The 16,789-nt window shown below is 48.1% G+C and overlaps 3 protein-coding genes across 8 annotated transcripts in view; 1 reads left to right on the plus strand and 2 right to left on the minus strand.

The window, feature by feature from the left end:
* camta2 (calmodulin binding transcription activator 2) overlaps positions 1 to 1,964 on the plus strand; it is a gene marked incomplete at its 5' end in the record, with an annotated part of 9,155 nt that extends 7,191 nt beyond the window's left edge. For 3 of the 4 annotated variants that reach the window (XM_017442148.3, XM_017442151.3, XM_017442149.3), the window contains 2 exon segments: positions 96 to 170; positions 270 to 992. In XM_017442148.3, coding sequence (XP_017297637.2) covers positions 96 to 170; positions 270 to 324 — 130 coding nt within the window. 4 annotated transcript variants of the gene reach the window in all.
* Positions 1,953 to 9,270, minus strand: LOC108251741 (serrate RNA effector molecule homolog). Of its 2 annotated transcripts, none has more exons than XM_017442146.2 (21): positions 9,128 to 9,270; positions 7,884 to 8,071; positions 7,669 to 7,779; positions 7,446 to 7,589; positions 7,310 to 7,370; positions 6,923 to 7,220; positions 6,452 to 6,660; positions 6,270 to 6,368; positions 6,069 to 6,201; positions 5,856 to 5,983; positions 5,329 to 5,390; positions 5,166 to 5,244; positions 4,928 to 5,092; positions 4,499 to 4,669; positions 4,274 to 4,427; positions 3,871 to 3,983; positions 3,684 to 3,764; positions 3,457 to 3,607; positions 3,280 to 3,381; positions 2,764 to 2,914; positions 1,953 to 2,223 (listed from the first exon to the last, which is right to left on the minus strand). In XM_017442146.2, exons 2-21 carry the CDS (start codon positions 8,000 to 8,002, stop codon positions 2,148 to 2,150), a joined length of 2,607 nt encoding a protein of 868 aa, XP_017297635.1. In that variant the 5' UTR covers positions 8,003 to 8,071; positions 9,128 to 9,270; the 3' UTR covers positions 1,953 to 2,147. The 2 variants fall into 2 exon arrangements, with proteins under 2 accessions (XP_017297635.1, XP_017297636.1); XM_017442147.3 differs by having other exon boundaries at positions 7,884 to 8,025; positions 9,128 to 9,256.
* Positions 9,271 to 15,077: 5,807 nt separating this feature from the next.
* znhit1 (zinc finger, HIT-type containing 1) overlaps positions 15,078 to 16,789 on the minus strand; it is a 4,120-nt gene continuing 2,408 nt past the window's right edge. The window contains exons 6-7 of one of the 2 annotated variants that reach the window (XM_037976765.1): positions 15,254 to 15,560; positions 15,078 to 15,209 (exon numbers count right to left, since the gene is read on the minus strand). In XM_037976765.1, the coding sequence (XP_037832693.1) occupies positions 15,539 to 15,560 (22 nt within the window). In that variant the 3' untranslated portion in view covers positions 15,078 to 15,209; positions 15,254 to 15,538. The remainder of the gene's footprint in view (positions 15,210 to 15,253; positions 15,561 to 16,789) is intronic. The other variant, XM_037976764.1, reaches the window with a different exon arrangement.

The raw sequence follows: 16,789 nt of genomic DNA on the forward strand, positions 1-16,789 counted from the left end.
GGTCCTGATCATGGTCTTAGTCCCGGTCCTGGTCCTGGTCCTGGTCATGGTCCTGATCATGGTCCTGGTCCTGACTGTCAGTTTTTTTCCATCAGGGGGTCGTTCCTGACAAAGAAGCAGGACCAGGCGGCGAGGAAGATCATGAGGTTCCTGCGGCGCTGCAGACATCGGTAAGAGAGGGACGTTGTCCTCCTCCTGTGGTTTCACCTCCTTCTTCTGTGGTTTCTCCTCCTCCTGTGGTTTCACCTCCTCTTCTCCTCCTCCTGCAGGATTAAGGAGCTGAAACAGACGAGGGAGTTGGAGAGACGGGGGCTGACCACATAAAGTCTTCTTCTGTGCTGGAGGACTGAGGTCTCTGAGGGATGATGGACAGAGTGACGGAGATGCCTTACCCCGCCCCCCCTTCCATCAATCAATCAATCAATCAATCAATCAACCAATCAGTGGCTCGATCTCCGCTCGGTGTCCTCTGGCTGAATGTAGCTCTGCTCAGCAGCGTCTCTGTGACCCTCGGCTCCGTCTCACAGGAAGTTCTGTCAACAGAACGTTGGACCCGATCGACATTTATTCATCGTCACACATTTCAGAAACAAAAACTTTATTGATAAAGAACGTCAGGAACCACATGACTTCCTGTTTGTTTGAAGTGATGAACAGGAGGGGTCAAAGGTCAGCCTGTTCTTACCCATAATTCCCGGTGGTTCCTCGAACAGTCAGGTTTGTTTTTCTGTACATTAAAGGATAAATTTATTTAAACCATAAATCTGATAGAAACACGTAAAGAAATTATATATTCAGATGTTTTTATTTATGGCAGCATGAGCTGTGTGTGTGTGTGTGCGTGCGCTGACTGAAGTCTTAACCTCCAGCTGCTTTCAGGCGATGCTGCGTCTCCATGGTAACCCCAGCATGAGTTTCTGTTGTTCACGTGAAGTTCTGCACGAGTTTGTATTTTGTTCTCCTCCCAGAATAAATCAGCTGTTTGTTACGAATCTGTGAGTTCCTGCTGCTCAGAACCATCAGAACCTTATCTCTGCTCTGATCCGGTTGGTGCTGCTTTACATCAAATTTACTCTGAAGAACATCAGCCTCAGACAAACCTGTTATTACTGTAGGGCTGCACGGTGGAGCAGTGGTTAGAGCTGTTTCCTCTCAGACCGGTTCCTCCTCAGGTGCTCACAGAGAACAATTCATTCTGAGATGTTCCTTTATTTAACTGACAAATTATTTCTGATTAAACAGCTGCTGACTGAGAAACAAGTAAAGGTCAGAGGTCAGGTCAGCTCTAACTGAGACAGACAGTAAAGGTCAGAGGTCAGTCAGCTCTAACTGAGACAGACAGTAAAGGTCAGAGGTCAGTCAGCACTAACTGAGGCAGGACAGTAAAGGTCAGTCAGCTCTAACTGAGACAGACAGTAAAGGTCAGAGGTCAGTCAGCTCTAACTGAGACAGACAGTAAAGGTCAGAGGTCAGTCAGCTCTAACTGAGACAGACAGTAAAGGTCAGAGGTCAGTCAGCACTAACTGAGGCAGGACAGTAAAGGTCAGTCAGCTCTAACTGAGACAGGACAGTAAACGTCAGAGGTCAGCTCTAACTGAGACAGACAGTAAAGGTCAGAGGTCAGTCAGCTCTGAGACAGGACAGTAAACGTCAGAGGTCAGCTCAGCTGCTGGAGTGAATAAAGAGTTTAGAGAAAGTCAGTAACTGGAGCAGTTTTTGACGCAGCTGGTACTGAATATGTTCAGAAGTCATTGGAGCAGAGATGTGTGACGGTGCAGACTATTTCATGGACTCTGAGTTCTGGTTCTCTTCTCGTGTTCTCAGAAACAATCAGGAACCAGAACCACCTGTAGACCCTCTGACCTTCATGGTTCTTGATGTGAAAACAGAACCATCCAAAGGTTCTCCTGAAGATCCTCGATGTTCCGCAGAGAAACCAGCTTCAGTCCGAGTCTCTGATCTCATCTTTATTGGAAAAAAGTCTCATCCATCAGAATCTTCTCATCACTAATGACTGACACTGGTCCTGTTTACACACACACACATCCTCACACACACACACACACACCTAACTGACAAAACCAAAAAATGGAGACAAATCTGGAATAAAAAAGTAAAAAAAACAACAAAAAAAACATGCAGCTGTTTTAGAAGAACTCGAGGTCGTCTGGAGCGTCCAGGTCTCTGTACTCGATGATGGAGCGGGGGTCTCCTCGCATGCCCCTGCACACACACACACAGAGACACGCACACACACACACACACACAGAGACACGCACACAGAGACACACACACACACAGACACACACAGAGACAGCTTGTTAACAGAGACACTGGGTTTAAGCTAGGTTTATATTTGGTAACCAACAGTGACATCATTACGTCGTCCCCACCCCCCACGGTGCGGCGTCGTGTTGCCTTCTAACTGTTGGGACTTGGCGTGGACTGCAGCTCTCTGACAGGTGCTCACCTGTACCTGTGTTTATATGACAATCAAACGTGTCTGGACTCATGAAGTCCGTCTGTCATAAAACATGGAGGAACACGCCACGGTTTCTGAAAGCCAACAGGAAGTCTGCGGCGTTATTCTGTGCTTAGCAGCCAGAAACCTTCCTCCTGAATATGTGCGGTTCTGTGATCAGCCATCTTTGGAGTTCAACAACAACCGTTTGTCCTCTTTTCTCTACACGTCTACAAACACCTGAGCCTGAGAGACTCTGCAGATCCACTAACTGAGCCTTCAGTCAGCAGTGAGTCGTCTACCTGCTGTTCCTCTGCTTCCCAGGAAACCCTGCTGCTCCTCCTCCTCCTCCTCCTCCTGGTCCTCCTGGTCCTCCTGCTCCTCCTCCTCTGAAGCTGTCGTAGGTCCCTCTCCCCGATCCAAACTGTCCGGGCGGCAGATGAGGTCCAACACCTGAAACCCAGAGCAGATAACCTCAGAGTTCCTGCAGGGCCCAGAACAAACCATCCAACCCACATCCAACCATCCATCCATCCAACCAACCAACATCCAACCAACCAACATCCAACCGTCCATCCATCCATCCATACATCCATCCCTCCGTCCAACCCACATCCAACCATCCATCCATCCAACCAACCAACATCCAACCGTCCATCCATCCATCCATCCAACCAACCATACATCCATCCCTCCATCCATCCATCCATCCATCCATCCAACCAACCAACATCCAACCATACATCCATCCAACCAACATCCAACCAATCATCCATCCGACCATTCACTCATCCAACCATCCATCCAGGTGAACTCACCTGGGAAGCCAGGCATGGGAGGTCTGACTCCTGGAGGATATCCCAGAAGGCTTTGCTGCTGTGGTGCCTGAGCAGGAAATGATGTCATACCAGGAGGTGTGGCTGAAAGACAGAGACGAGACGTTAGAGGGCTAGTTGTCTCCTAGTGAGGACTTCGAGTGTTTATCAGGATCTTACCTTGGGCTGGAGGTGGGAGGGGCTTGTTGTCAGGTAGAGTGGGTCTCTTGGCATCCAACAGGAAGTTGTTAAAAAACTCCACTTCCTGCCTGACGGCGGTGACCTTCTCGGCGTGTTTGTTCAGGATGTGTTTACGCACAAACTCTGGAGCCTGATCGACAACAGTGAGCCCTGTTACCATGGTAACCAGGATAGAGCAGACACAAAAGGGGAGGGGCTTAACTCACCTTGAACTTCTTCCCGCTTAGAGGACAGAGCCACTTGTCTTTACTGAGCTCCTGAGTGTTGGCCGACAGGAACTTCTCCACCTGGAAACAGGAAGAGGGAGGAACTTAACAGATGGACAGGCAGCAGGGGTAGGCCTGGAAACAGGAAGAGGGAGGAGCTTAACAGATGAACAGGCAGCAGGGGTACCTCTTGTTCTGGGTCTTTCTTCCCGAGGCGAACAGCTTCTTCTTCACTCAGTTTCTCTGACGGTGAAAGCAGAGGAGCCAGACGTTCCTCACACATCCTCAGGTGTTCACTCACTGACCAATCAGAGCAGAGCGACAGCTTCAGGATCACCTTTCCTCATCTGACCACTAACCTGAACGTTCTTCTGAAAAATGAGCCTAACTGTGTTCTCTCTGTCACCTGGTTCTGTTGTGGTTCTGCTGTTCTGTTAAGATCCGTGAGGTTCTGATCATTTTAGCTTTTCATATAAAAAAACAGGTTTGAGTCTCAGCAACAATTCAGGTCGGTCCACTGCCTGCGAGCTGGGTGTTCTGGGGTTTGTCTGTGTGTGTGTGTGTGTGTGTGTGCGAGCGCGGGCTCTGACCCTCGGTCGGAGTGATCCGGGCCACAGGGAGGGGTCCTCGTACGTGGATCAGCCCGCAGCGATGAGGCATCTCGTCCTCAGCAGGATATTCACAGAAGTTGTAATAATCGACAGAGTGAACGAGCCGCAGGTACAGCAGCAGCCGGTCCAACACCTGAAAACACACAACAAGCTCACACACACAGGCAGAACCAGCACATCCACACAAGCACCAGCTCCGCCCACCTTCTGCAGCTTCTCATCCGTCTCCACGGGAACCTCAGAGGGGGCGGGGTTTTTAGGGTCTGCTGGGTCTTCAGTGTTCCCCCCGGAGGCTCCGATCAGCTCCTCTTCTTCAGCGCTCACCTCTTCGATCAGGTAGTCAGTGATGTTCTTCAGGACCGGGTTGGTCTCCATCTACACACACACACACACACACACACACACATCAGAGCGCTCCTACAGTCCAAGTATTCTGTCTTCCTGTCGTGGTAACGAGTGCAGAAAAGGACAGACTTCCTCGGAACTTGGAGTGTCTCCATGAAGCTGATATGAGACTCAGAAGACTTGATTAATCTCAGAGGGAAACTAACTCATCCTCCTGGTTCGGTTCCAGTTCTTATAAAAGCTGGTGGCTGTGGACAGCCGTCTCTGGCTGAAGACACGGACCCGTACCTGTTCGGTCCACAGCTCCCCCTTCAGGTCCAGGCTGTGGATGAGTCGGGCTGACAGCCGGATGTCGTTCCTCACCACGGGCTTGTGGTGCGTCAGGCCGTTGACGCTGCGAACGCGTCGACACAGGTCTCTGTTGACCACCGGAGACAGCTCGCAGTCTCTGAGCTGAGAGGACAGGAAGGACACGTTATCCTGTCTGTTTGTGTCCGGCGGTTCTGACGTGTCTCTGTGTTCTCACCCTGATGTTCTGAAGGTTCCAACACGTCTCCTTAATGTTGATGCTGCGGTCGAACGTCACCCAGCACCGCCTGAAGAACCTGAACCAACAGGAACACAGAAACTGCTTCAGGTGTTCCGTCTTTAAAGATTCCCACCGCCGCAGAGATCCAATAAACACGTACCTCCTCTCGGGCTGAGGGTCCGACAGCGCCACCCGCAGGAAGCCCGGGTACCTGCGACACAGCTGCAGACATGAAGTGGGTCAGGACTACAGTGGGTTTCTGTGAACCCCAGATCCAGACCTCAGACTGCCCCCCTGAACGTGTCCCTCACACTGAAGACACCCATGAGTTATTATAACAGACAGAACTGAAGGTTCTGGTTCAGGCCCGGGTCGGACCTGGGCCCTGTCTGTGTGAAGTTTACATGTTCTGTCGGGTTGTCGGGCAGAGACACCCGCTTCATCAACCTGATGGTCTGATTGGTTGGATGTGGGCAGAGAGCAGACCTTTAAACGAGGATCTGGGTTTAAACCAGAACAGGAAGTTCTCAGGAGCAGAGGCAGTGAGTCAGACGCCTCTCAGCTAAGATTAAATCCATCAGAGATCAGATCTGATGGACAACATGTGGGCAGGTGTGATTAAACTTATAACTGTTTATGAGAACTTTCTGATTGACTCTGGGGTCAGGCCTGTGTGTGTTTGCTCACAGCTGTGATCTCCTCCTTGGACACCTCAGGCGGGATGCTTCTGATGAACAGGGAGGTGGTGAGGTGTAGTGGGCGGGGCCTGGGCGGAGCTTCCTTCTCCCTCTCCTTCCCTCGTTCTTTACGTCGCTCTAAAACACGTTTAAAATAAAAAATTTAACATTTTCTCTGATTTAAACTTTCATCTGTAAATCTTAAACTGCCTCCTGTAACTACCATCATCTCCATCTTCCTCATCTTCCTCTTTCTCCTCCTCTTCCTCCTTCTCCCCATCAGAGTGGGAGGAGTCAGAGTCGGAGGCGCTGCCCTCTCCGCTGTCAGCTGACAGGCTGCGTTTCCTCTTCCTGTCCTGAGAGGAAGAGGCGGAGTTTAAACCAGATCTAATGAAAACATCAGCGGTGATAAAAACCGTCTTACTTTCTTGGCCTTCTTCTCCTCTTCCTCCTCCTCTTCATCTTTCTTCTCCTCCTCTTCGTCGTCCTCGTCCTTCTTCTTTCCGTTGTGCTCTTCACAGATCTGAAACAGCGGACATCTTGGTTCTACTCAGCTCCCACTTACAGCTGCTCTCAGAGACAACAGACCCAGGTTCTGGTTCTGACCTTCTCCAAGTCCTCAGACGGATCTTTGCTGTTCTTCTCCTCCATCTGACTCGTCTCTGATCCGCTCTGAGCGGGAACCTTTGCAGTGCTGGGATCAGTCTGAGTCTTCTCCTCGCCTGCAGCTCCGCCGCCGCCGCCGGCGCCAGGAGCAGGCTGAGCCTCCAGAACCTGCAGGTCAAAGTCCGTTCCTCCTTCCATCTTTATCACAGCTGCACAGAAACACACAGAACTTCACTACCCAGAACCCTCCTGTCTTAGAACGTCACTACCCAGAACCCTCCTGTCTTAGAACGTCACTACCCAGAACCCTCCTGTCTTAGAACGTCACTACCCAGAACCCTCCTGTCTTAGAACGTCACTACCCAGAACCCTCCTGTCCTACCCAGAACCCTCCTGTCCTACCCAGAACCCTCCTGTCCTACCCAGAACCCTCCTGTCCTACCCAGAACCCTCCCATCCTGGCCTGCTGACCTGCGTCCAGCAGCTTGATGATGGCGGGGGCGTGGTCCATGTCCAGCGCCATGTTTTCCAGCCAGTTGTTGTCGAGCAGGAACAGGAAGACGCCCAGCCGGGTTTTGAGGGCCGTCAGAGACTCTGCTCTTTTCGCCGTGATGTCATCGGGGTGGTACTTTGAGCGGAACCACTCGTGGTCTTTGTGTTGGAGGAAGAAGTCCTGCAGCTGCTGGCGCCTGAAGTCCAGCTTGTACTGGTTGTAACGTTTCACCGCCTCCGTCTCGTCCACGCTGTCCTCCATGTTCAACAGGAACTCCTGAACACACACCCCAAATATCACACACACGTTACGAGTGAAGAGCAACCAGGGTTTTCTCCTGACGGTGGGAAAAGTGCTGCTCTGACCTTAAAGCTTCTCATGGTGGGAGGACCAGGAGGAGGGAGGTCTGGATCCATCATCCCCAGCCTGAGGAACACGAAGAACATCAACAGAACATGAAGAACAGTTAGGCCCTGTATGAGGGTTGGAGCATGAACTCACCTCGCCTGCAGCGGGTGACCTCCATGATGTGGGTGAAGGTGAGGGAAGTCCATGTGCCAGCCCTGAGGCCCCGCCCCTGGAAACGGAGCCCCTCCTCCTCCGTAGGGCAGGTCAAACCGGTACGGCTCCCCCCGGTGGTCGTCCCTGCAACAATCCAACCAATAATATGAAGACGACCACGAAGGTGGTGTTTCCTGCAGACGTACAGTCAGACGGTCCTCACCAGTCTCTCCTCATGCGTTTGTGCTGAGGGCTGATGTGTCGAGGAGGAGAAAATCTTTCTCTGCGACCTCGATCGTAGTCCCTCCTCCTCTCCCTGCCGCGGTCCCAGTCCCTGAAAGACACGACACGGACACCCAAATGTGTCAACTAATGTTCCAGAACCCTCCCCGGGGTGGAAACCACCAACATACAAACAGGAAGCTCAGGTGAGCGCACCTGTCCGGCCACTCGTCCCTCCTCCTCTCCTCCCTCTCCCTCGACCTCTCCATGTCGCTCCTCTCCCTCCTGAACTTGTCCCGCCTCCTCCGGTCGAACTCGTCATCACTGTCGCCCATCGGACCGAAGACAGACGTCAAGCCTTAAATGATTTCAGCAGAAGTTATTCTTCAGATGTTTTTATGAGGCTGTAAAAGAAAACGAGAGCAGAATCCTAACATGAGCAGCTGTTAAAACATCTCTGCAGAATTCATTTTAATAATAGAAACAAAATCCAACTCCTATGGAAAGTTAAAAACAAACAAACAGTTTCCCTGCTCTTCTTTCATAAACTGCAGGACAAATCCAAACTACAACAGTTGTGTCGTAGTTTATTAATCAGATGTTAAAATAAACATTTCAGCAGAATGTTAAAGGCTTATTTCTGTTGTTTTATGGGATGTTCAGGGTTTCTGTGCTTTTTATAAACATGATGTTAAAACCTCAGTCTTTATGTTTTACTGTGTTTAATGTCAGTCTGTGGCAGATTTAGATCTTAGCTCACAAAAGTCTCAATGCACTGAAATAAAATAAATACTTTTATAACATCCAGAGGGAAACATCTTCATCCATCACTTCTTTTCAATAACAGAGATCAAACATTCTGAAACTAACAGTTTCTGATTAATTCATCAAAAACACACAAAAACCTGTTGGTTTTGTTTATTATTAGGTCAAAAATATTTTAAACATGAGCCTAAAGAAGGCTGCAAGTGTTAGTTTAACCTTAACTTAAATCAAATTAAAAGCTAGTTTTTTATTAACTTTTTATACAACATTATAAAGGTCATCAGTTTAATTGTTACAAACTGTAGATGAAGTATTTATATAAAAGAGTTTAGTTTAATAAAATCAGTTCAGAGCTTTTCTGTTTATTGTTGGATTTATGAACATAATTAGCCCGTTAGCTTCTGTTTGACAACATTTTATACGTTTAAACTTCGATGCAACAAAAAGAAAAGCACCGAAACAACAACTTCAGCGTGAAAACAAACAAAATACATTTTAAAAACCCATTTATCTCGAGAAGGTATCCCGCAGCAGCCTCCGTTAGCAGTTAGCATCACATTAGCTCACGGAGCTAACAGGCTAACTAGCCTCAGAGCTAACTGCAGCTAACTGCCGTAGAAACGCCTCGCGCGTCTGTTCCGGTTGTTTTCACAGTAAAACTAATACTAACAACAGGTTCTGGGGATTATTTGTACCTGAAACTGCGCAGCTTCGATACTCAGAAACAAGAAATCAGCCGTCCGCTAACTGCCGCCAGTCCGACACCACCAGAAACAACGACACTTCCGGTTCACGCATTTCCGCTTCAGCGTGAATGAAGAGCGCCCCGAGCGGCGAGAGGAGGAATTACAGACAGATCCACGAGCAGAGGAGACAAAAACCGATGGAGTTAATAAAATATAAATTATTATAATGTTTATTATTTGTTTTCTGAAGCCAATTAAAGGGCTATTCCACAGATTATTGTTGCATTAACTCCACATTAGATCAACCAAATTAAATTTATTTCAGTTTATTTATTTGGCTCCAAGTCACAACAAGTCCTCTCAGGTCTCTGAACAAAAACAAAAATAAACATTATAAAAAGTCAGTTAGTAAAAACTTTCTGATCTGATGACTGAATATTTACCAGCTGTGGTCAGAAACTGCTGTGAAAATAATAAGATTAATTAAGATGAGGTGTCCATGATTGACCTTTGACCTTCCTGGTCTCAGTCTTCTGTGATGAAGACGTTGTTGTTTTAAAATGTTTTGATATTTCGTGACGGTTCCATCTCAGATTAACAAACTGTGTAATGATGAAGACCAACAGGAAATCCGTTCAGTGGATTAGAAGAAGAAATGAAAACAGGAAGTGGCGTGTTACACCTGCACAGGTGGAGGGAACAACAAACTGATTAAGTTTCTTGTTTTTCTGTTTTAGTCTTTAATATTTCTGATCTGTTTTATTGAATATTTTAGTGTTTCCACCTAATAATCTTTAATGATGAGAGATACATTTAATAAATAAAATCAGATTTTTATTCTTTAAAGTTTTAACTTGTCTTATAGAAGTAAAATGTTTTTATAGAAATGTTTGTCTGTTTTTAATTTGATACAATAAAAAGTTTGAACATAAAATCTGACTTTTGTGTTTCACTGTTGATAAAAACTTGATGGTAAAATAAAGAACTGAGGTTCTGTGGTTTCATCCGAGCAGAACCTCCAGGTCACCTGTTGTTGTCCATCAGTCAGAAGGGGTCAAAGGTCATTTCAGACTGCCTCAGCCTCTACAGGTCTCAGTCAGCAGGTCAAAGGTCAAAGGTTAAAGCCTCTTCTCTCTAAAAACAACATGGCAGCTCGACTCAGGTTCATCTGAAGGAACCAGAAGACTTCTGGAGCAGAACCAGACCAGAGGACAGATGTTTACCCAGAATGCACGGCAGTGGAGGGCTGATGGTTTGGGCTGGTCCACGATGATCTCAAATGTGTCCTACTTGTGAATAATCAGCTTGAACTTTTAGTTTCTGATTAGTCATCATGACTCAGCAGAATCTGTTGGGTGGTTTTAGGTCCTGAAGCTCCAGAGCTGAAGGAGGACTGGAGGCTTTTATTTTGGTGTAAATATAATAAAATCAGTTTTCTGTCTAAACTGGGAAAGATACTTCAGCCTCGATGTTCTGCAGCTTTTGGTCACATAAAAAAATAAACACAAAATTTTTATTTTAAACTATTTATTCTGTTTTAGCGTCACTTTCAATATTTTTATGTTTCTTCTTTTAAAATGACTTTTAGTTTTGATGAGAAGCTCCAGATGTTAAAAGTCGTTTCACATCTGGAGCATCGCTGAAGGCGGGGCTTAATGAGGGGGTGGGACTTGTTGTGGGCGGGTCTTAGTCGGCTGACGCTTCCTGGTACGAGACATCATGATTCATGTTCAGTTTGAGGCGACATGGAGGTAGGACCAGAGTCTGTGGTGAGTGACAGGTGGAGCAGGTCTCTGATTGGCTGCTTAGGTGGTGGGGGAGGAGCCAGAGCCCTGGAGGAGTAGAGAAGAAGAGCAGGGTGAAACAGAACTAAAAGAGTAGCAGAAACCTTTCCAAGCTCGTGTTTCAGGCTGACCTGGCGTCCTCGTCCGGAGAACACGATGGTCAGGCCGTTTTTGGCGGGAACCTGTCGGAGGGGGTGTGTCCTGTTCTTCTTCAGCTCCGACAGGAGTTCAGGGCTGGACAGCGATGGAGCTGAACACAAAACATCAGGTCCCACTTTAGGTTCCCTCAGAGGTTCTCTCAACAAACATCTGCAGCATCTGTTTATCAGAAACATCATTTGGATCCGACCAACACAGGAGTTTACATTATCGCCCACAAACATCAGGAAAACCCATCAGAGCCGGGAAAATGAAGGAAACTTTCTGCAGAAATACTGAAAAGAACCAAAGAAGCCAGAAGTCATCATCTTCATCACTTTTATTCATCTAAACCAGAGTCTTACTTTGAAAGGTATCTGAGCTTTATTGTGAAAGTCCAGGTTCAGTCCTCTTCCTGTTCCTCTGAATCCTCCTGAACATCGGCCCAGTCCCAACACTCGCACTTCCACCCTCGTGTCCTTTAGATGTGCGTTCATGCTGAAGGGTTGGACTGCGTCCCAATTCTCCGGCGTGCTCTTTAGCCCCGCCCCCTTTGCTTACTACATCCGCCCTTCGGCGAAGCCCGCATCCAGGCAGACTTCGGCGAAGTGTTTACCCACAATTCATCGCTGCATGTGACGTTTCGTTTTTTATTTTAATATCCTTATTGACAATGAAAGTGTTTTAAATGAAACGGCAGAAATATGGCGGCGGTGACAGAGCGAGCTGCGTCCGTCAGGAAAAAATCAGTTTTTAAATAATTCTTGTTTCTCTCAGCTGTACAGGTGTGAATACGATCAAACACATCTGAACAGACAAATATCTCCTGCAATGACTCTGGAAAGCAAAAATACCTAAACTGTACTTTTAAAACCGTACTGGCACCTTCTTAAAATACCAAAACAACAACTGGTCGGCCATGTTGGATGTCACAGTGACGGCCCAGAGGCACAAGTCGATGATGTAACCTGGACTGTCCCAGTTCTCCAATAACCTGAGCCCACCAACCCTTCCACTGAGAACACGCTTCACAGAGGGGCGGAGGATCGGGACCGGGCCATCAGGAAGGATCTGTGGGGGCGGCCATGATGGAAACAGGAGGAAGAAAAGCATGCTGGGTAATATAGAAGCTGCTGAGGAGCAGGTTGCCATGGTGATTCAGGCAGAAACTCAGAGTAGAAAGTAAGCCTCAGACCAACAGTCTCTGAGTGAAAACTATCAGAACTTGTTGACCCGTGAGCAGCAGAAGGTTCTGATGGACCCACAGGTTCTACAGGGTTTATGGAGGAAGAGCCTCACTTCCTGTTTGAAGCTCAGATCCAATGGAGGTCAGTGAGAGTTTGGGTGTGACCTCTGACCTCTGACCTCTGAGAGGAACCATCAGTCCTCCAGCAGAGACACACTGGGTGGAAGGAGACAGAACCACTGAAGAAACTGGAGAAGAAGAGGACAGACTGTGGGACGAAGAAGAGTTTGTAAAAATGGCTGACTCAGACTCTGTGATGTCATCAGACCCTGAGCTGAACATCCTGAGGTTAAAGATGGAAAACCTCAGGTCCAACCTCCTGATTGGTCGGTCAGACTTCCTGTCTGTTGGATTGTGGGTAAATAAGTCTGTTCAACTTACTGCGGAGACTGTCCCGAGACCGCCAGGAGGGACTCTGAGAGGGGGAGGGAGGGGAGTCTGAGGGGGCGGGGCTAAAGGGGCAGGAAGTAGGACTGATGTCGCTGCGAGACGCCAACCTCTTCTGACGTTCTGGAAGAAAAAGACAAACAAGTCAAAACCTGGACCGGACTGAGACCTCCTGTGGTTCTGGTCCCGAGTCGCCCTCAGCGACCCGGCTCAGAGCCTCACCTTTCAGAAACTCGTCCTGCAGCTGTGGACTCTGGATGGACAGGTGAGGACGAGGAGGATCCGAGGGTTCTGATGAAGACTCCATGATGAAGAGCTGCAGATGGACCTAAACATGAAAACAAAGCAGAGGAACTTCATTTAACTCAGAACCTGGTCCGGGTCGGTCCGGGTCGGTCCGGGTCGGTCCAGGTCTGTCCGGTCTCTGCAGGTTTAAAGGTTCTGATCAGAACTTCTAGCTCCAGATGTTTTGGATCACTGAGTCCAGAACCAGAACCAGAACCCTCTGTCTGGTCTTTGTGTCTGTTCTTGTTTTTAGGTCTGAACGTTCTGATGACATCATCTGATGAAGGACAATCATCTTCATCGATTCGTTCTTCCAGAACCAGCAGAACATCTGGGTCCTTTAATAGAACAGACCAGAACCAGCTGTGGACACAGAGACCAGAACCAACTGTGGACACAGAGACCAGAACCAGAACCAACTGTGGACACAGAGACCAGAACCAGCTGTGGACACAGAGACCAGAACCAGAACCAGCTGTTGAAGAAGATCTGAAACTCTTCAGAAGATGGAAGTGAATCCAGACCTAAAGCAGCTCAAACATCCAGAACCATCCAGAACAGGTGAGGTCCAGTTCACAGGAAGAGAACCTGAACCTGTTCATGCCTATAAGCAGGTAATTACTGAGGTAATAAACCGTTTATAAAGCATGAAGAACACACTGAGGACAGCTCCCTGATGGGACCGGGTCCTGGAGGGTCCTGGAGGTTCCTGAAGGTTCCTGAAGGTTCCTGAAGTCTCCTGGAGGTTCCTGAAGTCTCCTGGAGGTTCCTGAAGTCTCCTGAAGGTTCCTGGAGGTTCCTGAAGGTTCCTGAATGTTCCTGGAGGTTCCTGGAGGTTCCTGAAGTCTCCTGGAGATTCCTGGAGGTTCCTGAAGGCTCCTGGAGGTTCCTGAAGTCTCCTGAAGTCTGTCAGGGTTCTGTTTCAGACTGAAGGTGACTGATTCAGGTTCTGTCATCACAGATTCGGCTAAATAAATAAAATGTTTTGCAGGAATGATTAGAAAATACTGAATAACAGAAAAATCAGGTCAAACTAAAATAATTTATCAGAACTCCAGGTGTTATCTGACAGGATTAAATTAAAACATTTAAAGAACTTAAAGATGATAAATCACAACCAGGCCTGAAGACAGAACGTCTGTCAGATTATTTCTGGATCTGTCAGGAAGATTCAAACTTTCTGTTGCTTCTTCTTCCATCATCTGGAACGAGTTTCTGAACCGGTTCTCCTTCAAGGAGGAAAATCATCGGATCAAACCTGCAGCTCAGCAGAACCTCTGGTTCCACCTGTCGGACCGGTTCTGACCCCTCAGAACCACCCTTAAATCCACCTGTCGGACCGGTTCTGACCCCTCAGAACCACAGATAAATCCACCTGTCGGACCGGTTCTGACCCCTCAGAACCACCCTTAAATCCACCTGTCGGACCGGTTCTGACGGGTCAGAACCAGTTAACCCATCAGTCCCAGTTCTCCCAGTTTGGACTCACTGAGCGCTGAGAGGCGGCGGCGTCCGAGAACTTCCTGCAGCCGGGACAAAGTCTGCTGGGTTCTGCCAGAACGTGTGTGTGTGAGTGAGTCTGTTTGTGTGTGTGGGTGTGTGTGCCTGTGTGTGTGTGTGTGAGTGTGTGTGTGTGTGAGTCTGTTTGTGTGTGTGGGTGTGGGTGTGTGTGCCTGTGTGTGTGTGTGTGTGTGTGTGTGTGTGTGTCTGTGTGTGAGCAGAAAACATGGGACACTCATGACTCTAAGTTCCAGATTAATTATTGACGTGTTTTTATGGGGCGGTTACCATGGAGACCAGGCAGTCAGCTGGACTTTGAGATGAGTCAGAATCTGGGCCTCGTGCACGTCTGGGACCACGTGCACGTCTGGGACCACGTGCACGACTCCTCAGTGAATAAATAAACATCTTGAAGGAGAGTTTGGTTCGGAGGTCAGAGAGGGAACAGGAGGAACGTCTGACCTTTGACCTTTCAGTGAAACACCAGAACCAACCATCCCCTGCAGGCGGTTCTGGTTCTGGTCTAACACAACATGAAGAAGTTCTCAGATGTTTTTTGTTCTGCAGGAGAACCTCAGTGATGTTTGGACCTGATGGTGGCGCTGCAGTGAAGACAACGTTACTGTTTGGACCACATTTAATCAGAACAACTCAGCAGGTAATAAAACAACATCAAGATTCACCTGGAGCCAGAACACCTGACCCACCTGACCCAGATGTTCAGGCTGAAGCACAGCTGGAACCAGAACATCTGACCCAGATGTTCAGGCTGAAGCACAGCTGGAACCAGAACACCTGACCCAGATGTTCAGGCTGAAGCACAGCTGGAACCAGAACATCTGACCCAGCTAAGCTAAGCTAAGCTAAGCTAAGCTAAGCTAAGTAGCTGCTGGAGCTCCACACGTGGGACAAGGTGGGGACAGGTCAAGTCAAGTTCAGGAGTGACATCAGTTCTGACAGGTGTCCTCTTGTCCACCTGTTCTCATTGAGGACACAAACAGTCTCAGTCCAGCTTTATCGTCCAAAACATCCTAATCCGGACAGACAGGGGTAGCCTCTCCTCTGTTACCATGGCAACAGTTAGAGCGTCCACTTCAAACACCTGCAGAGACAGAATATCTTTGTTAGAGGTTTCAGTCTGTAAGAATCATCTCAGACTGTCCCACTAAACCAGTCCCACTAAACCAGACCCAGTAACTAGTCCCACCAAACTCTCAGACTGTCCCAGTAAAACGTGTGGCAGCTTCAGAGGATGCTTTATTTTATTTATTGTCTTAATAAAGTCATTTACGGTGTGTGTAGCTGTGACAGGGACAGGGACAGGGGCAGGGGCAGGGGCAGGGGCAGGGATAGAGACAGAGACAGAGACAGGGACAGGGACAGGGACATGTCTTCACAGAAAGAAACAAAACTGTCACAGAATGTTAAACTGTCACGGCCAAAAAATAAACAGAGGAAATTTCAGAAGTTGCAACATTTCCTGTCTGAGAGCTGAAGAGACAGTTTTACAGGAAGTGTCCGGGTTGGACCAGGTCTCTGCAGGACACATGAAACCGGGGACAAAGACGTAGTCTTTTTGTTTAACTAATGAACTGTTTGGGGTTCAATAAAAATCATCCAACAGAGCTTTCACTGAAATGATAAGAAAATGTAAAACTGTTCTGAAAACCTAGATATCAGGATGTTTCCTGTTTTCATGTTAAAGCACTTCCTGTTTCCTGTTTCCTGTTTTCTCTGTTTTCGCTCCATCCTCCTAACAACAAGCTGTAAACAGAGAGACTCCAAAAAATCGTTACAAACTCCTCTGGACTGAGAGCAGGAAGTGACAAACCCAGAGACGCTTGTGGCTGATTAAAAGAAGACAACAGGAAAACCTTTGTGCTGATGAAGAATTAAAGTGACTCTTCTTCACTCCTCAGTCTGCAGAGAGAACATCCCTCTGAAACAAGAGAAGAAGAAGCAGGAAGTAGAGATCAAACTCACCTGATTCAGCTGCTGCACGTCTCTGTCGTGGAGTCTGAGAGCACTGAAAACTGACTTCTTCCCTTTTCCTTCTGTCAGAAATCATGTGACTTTTTACAAGTGTGTGTGTGTGAGTGGGTGTGTGGTTGTGTGGGGGTGTGTGAGGGTGTGTGAGGGTGTGTGAGGGTGTGTGTGGCTCAGAACTTGACCAACTTATGGGGACCTTCCTGCAAACATAGAGACCAGATTGAAGTCCCAGCATCCTGAGCGTGATTCGTCTGTCCTTGTTTTCTGTGACAGGGACGGTCAGGGTTCGATGGGGACGGGTCAGGGTTCGACAGGGACGGGTCAGGGTTCAACGGGGACGGG

The sequence above is a fragment of the Kryptolebias marmoratus genome, linkage group LG7 (genome assembly GCF_001649575.2).
Source record: "Kryptolebias marmoratus isolate JLee-2015 linkage group LG7, ASM164957v2, whole genome shotgun sequence".
In the NCBI taxonomy this organism is placed as follows: domain Eukaryota; kingdom Metazoa; phylum Chordata; class Actinopteri; order Cyprinodontiformes; family Rivulidae; genus Kryptolebias; species Kryptolebias marmoratus.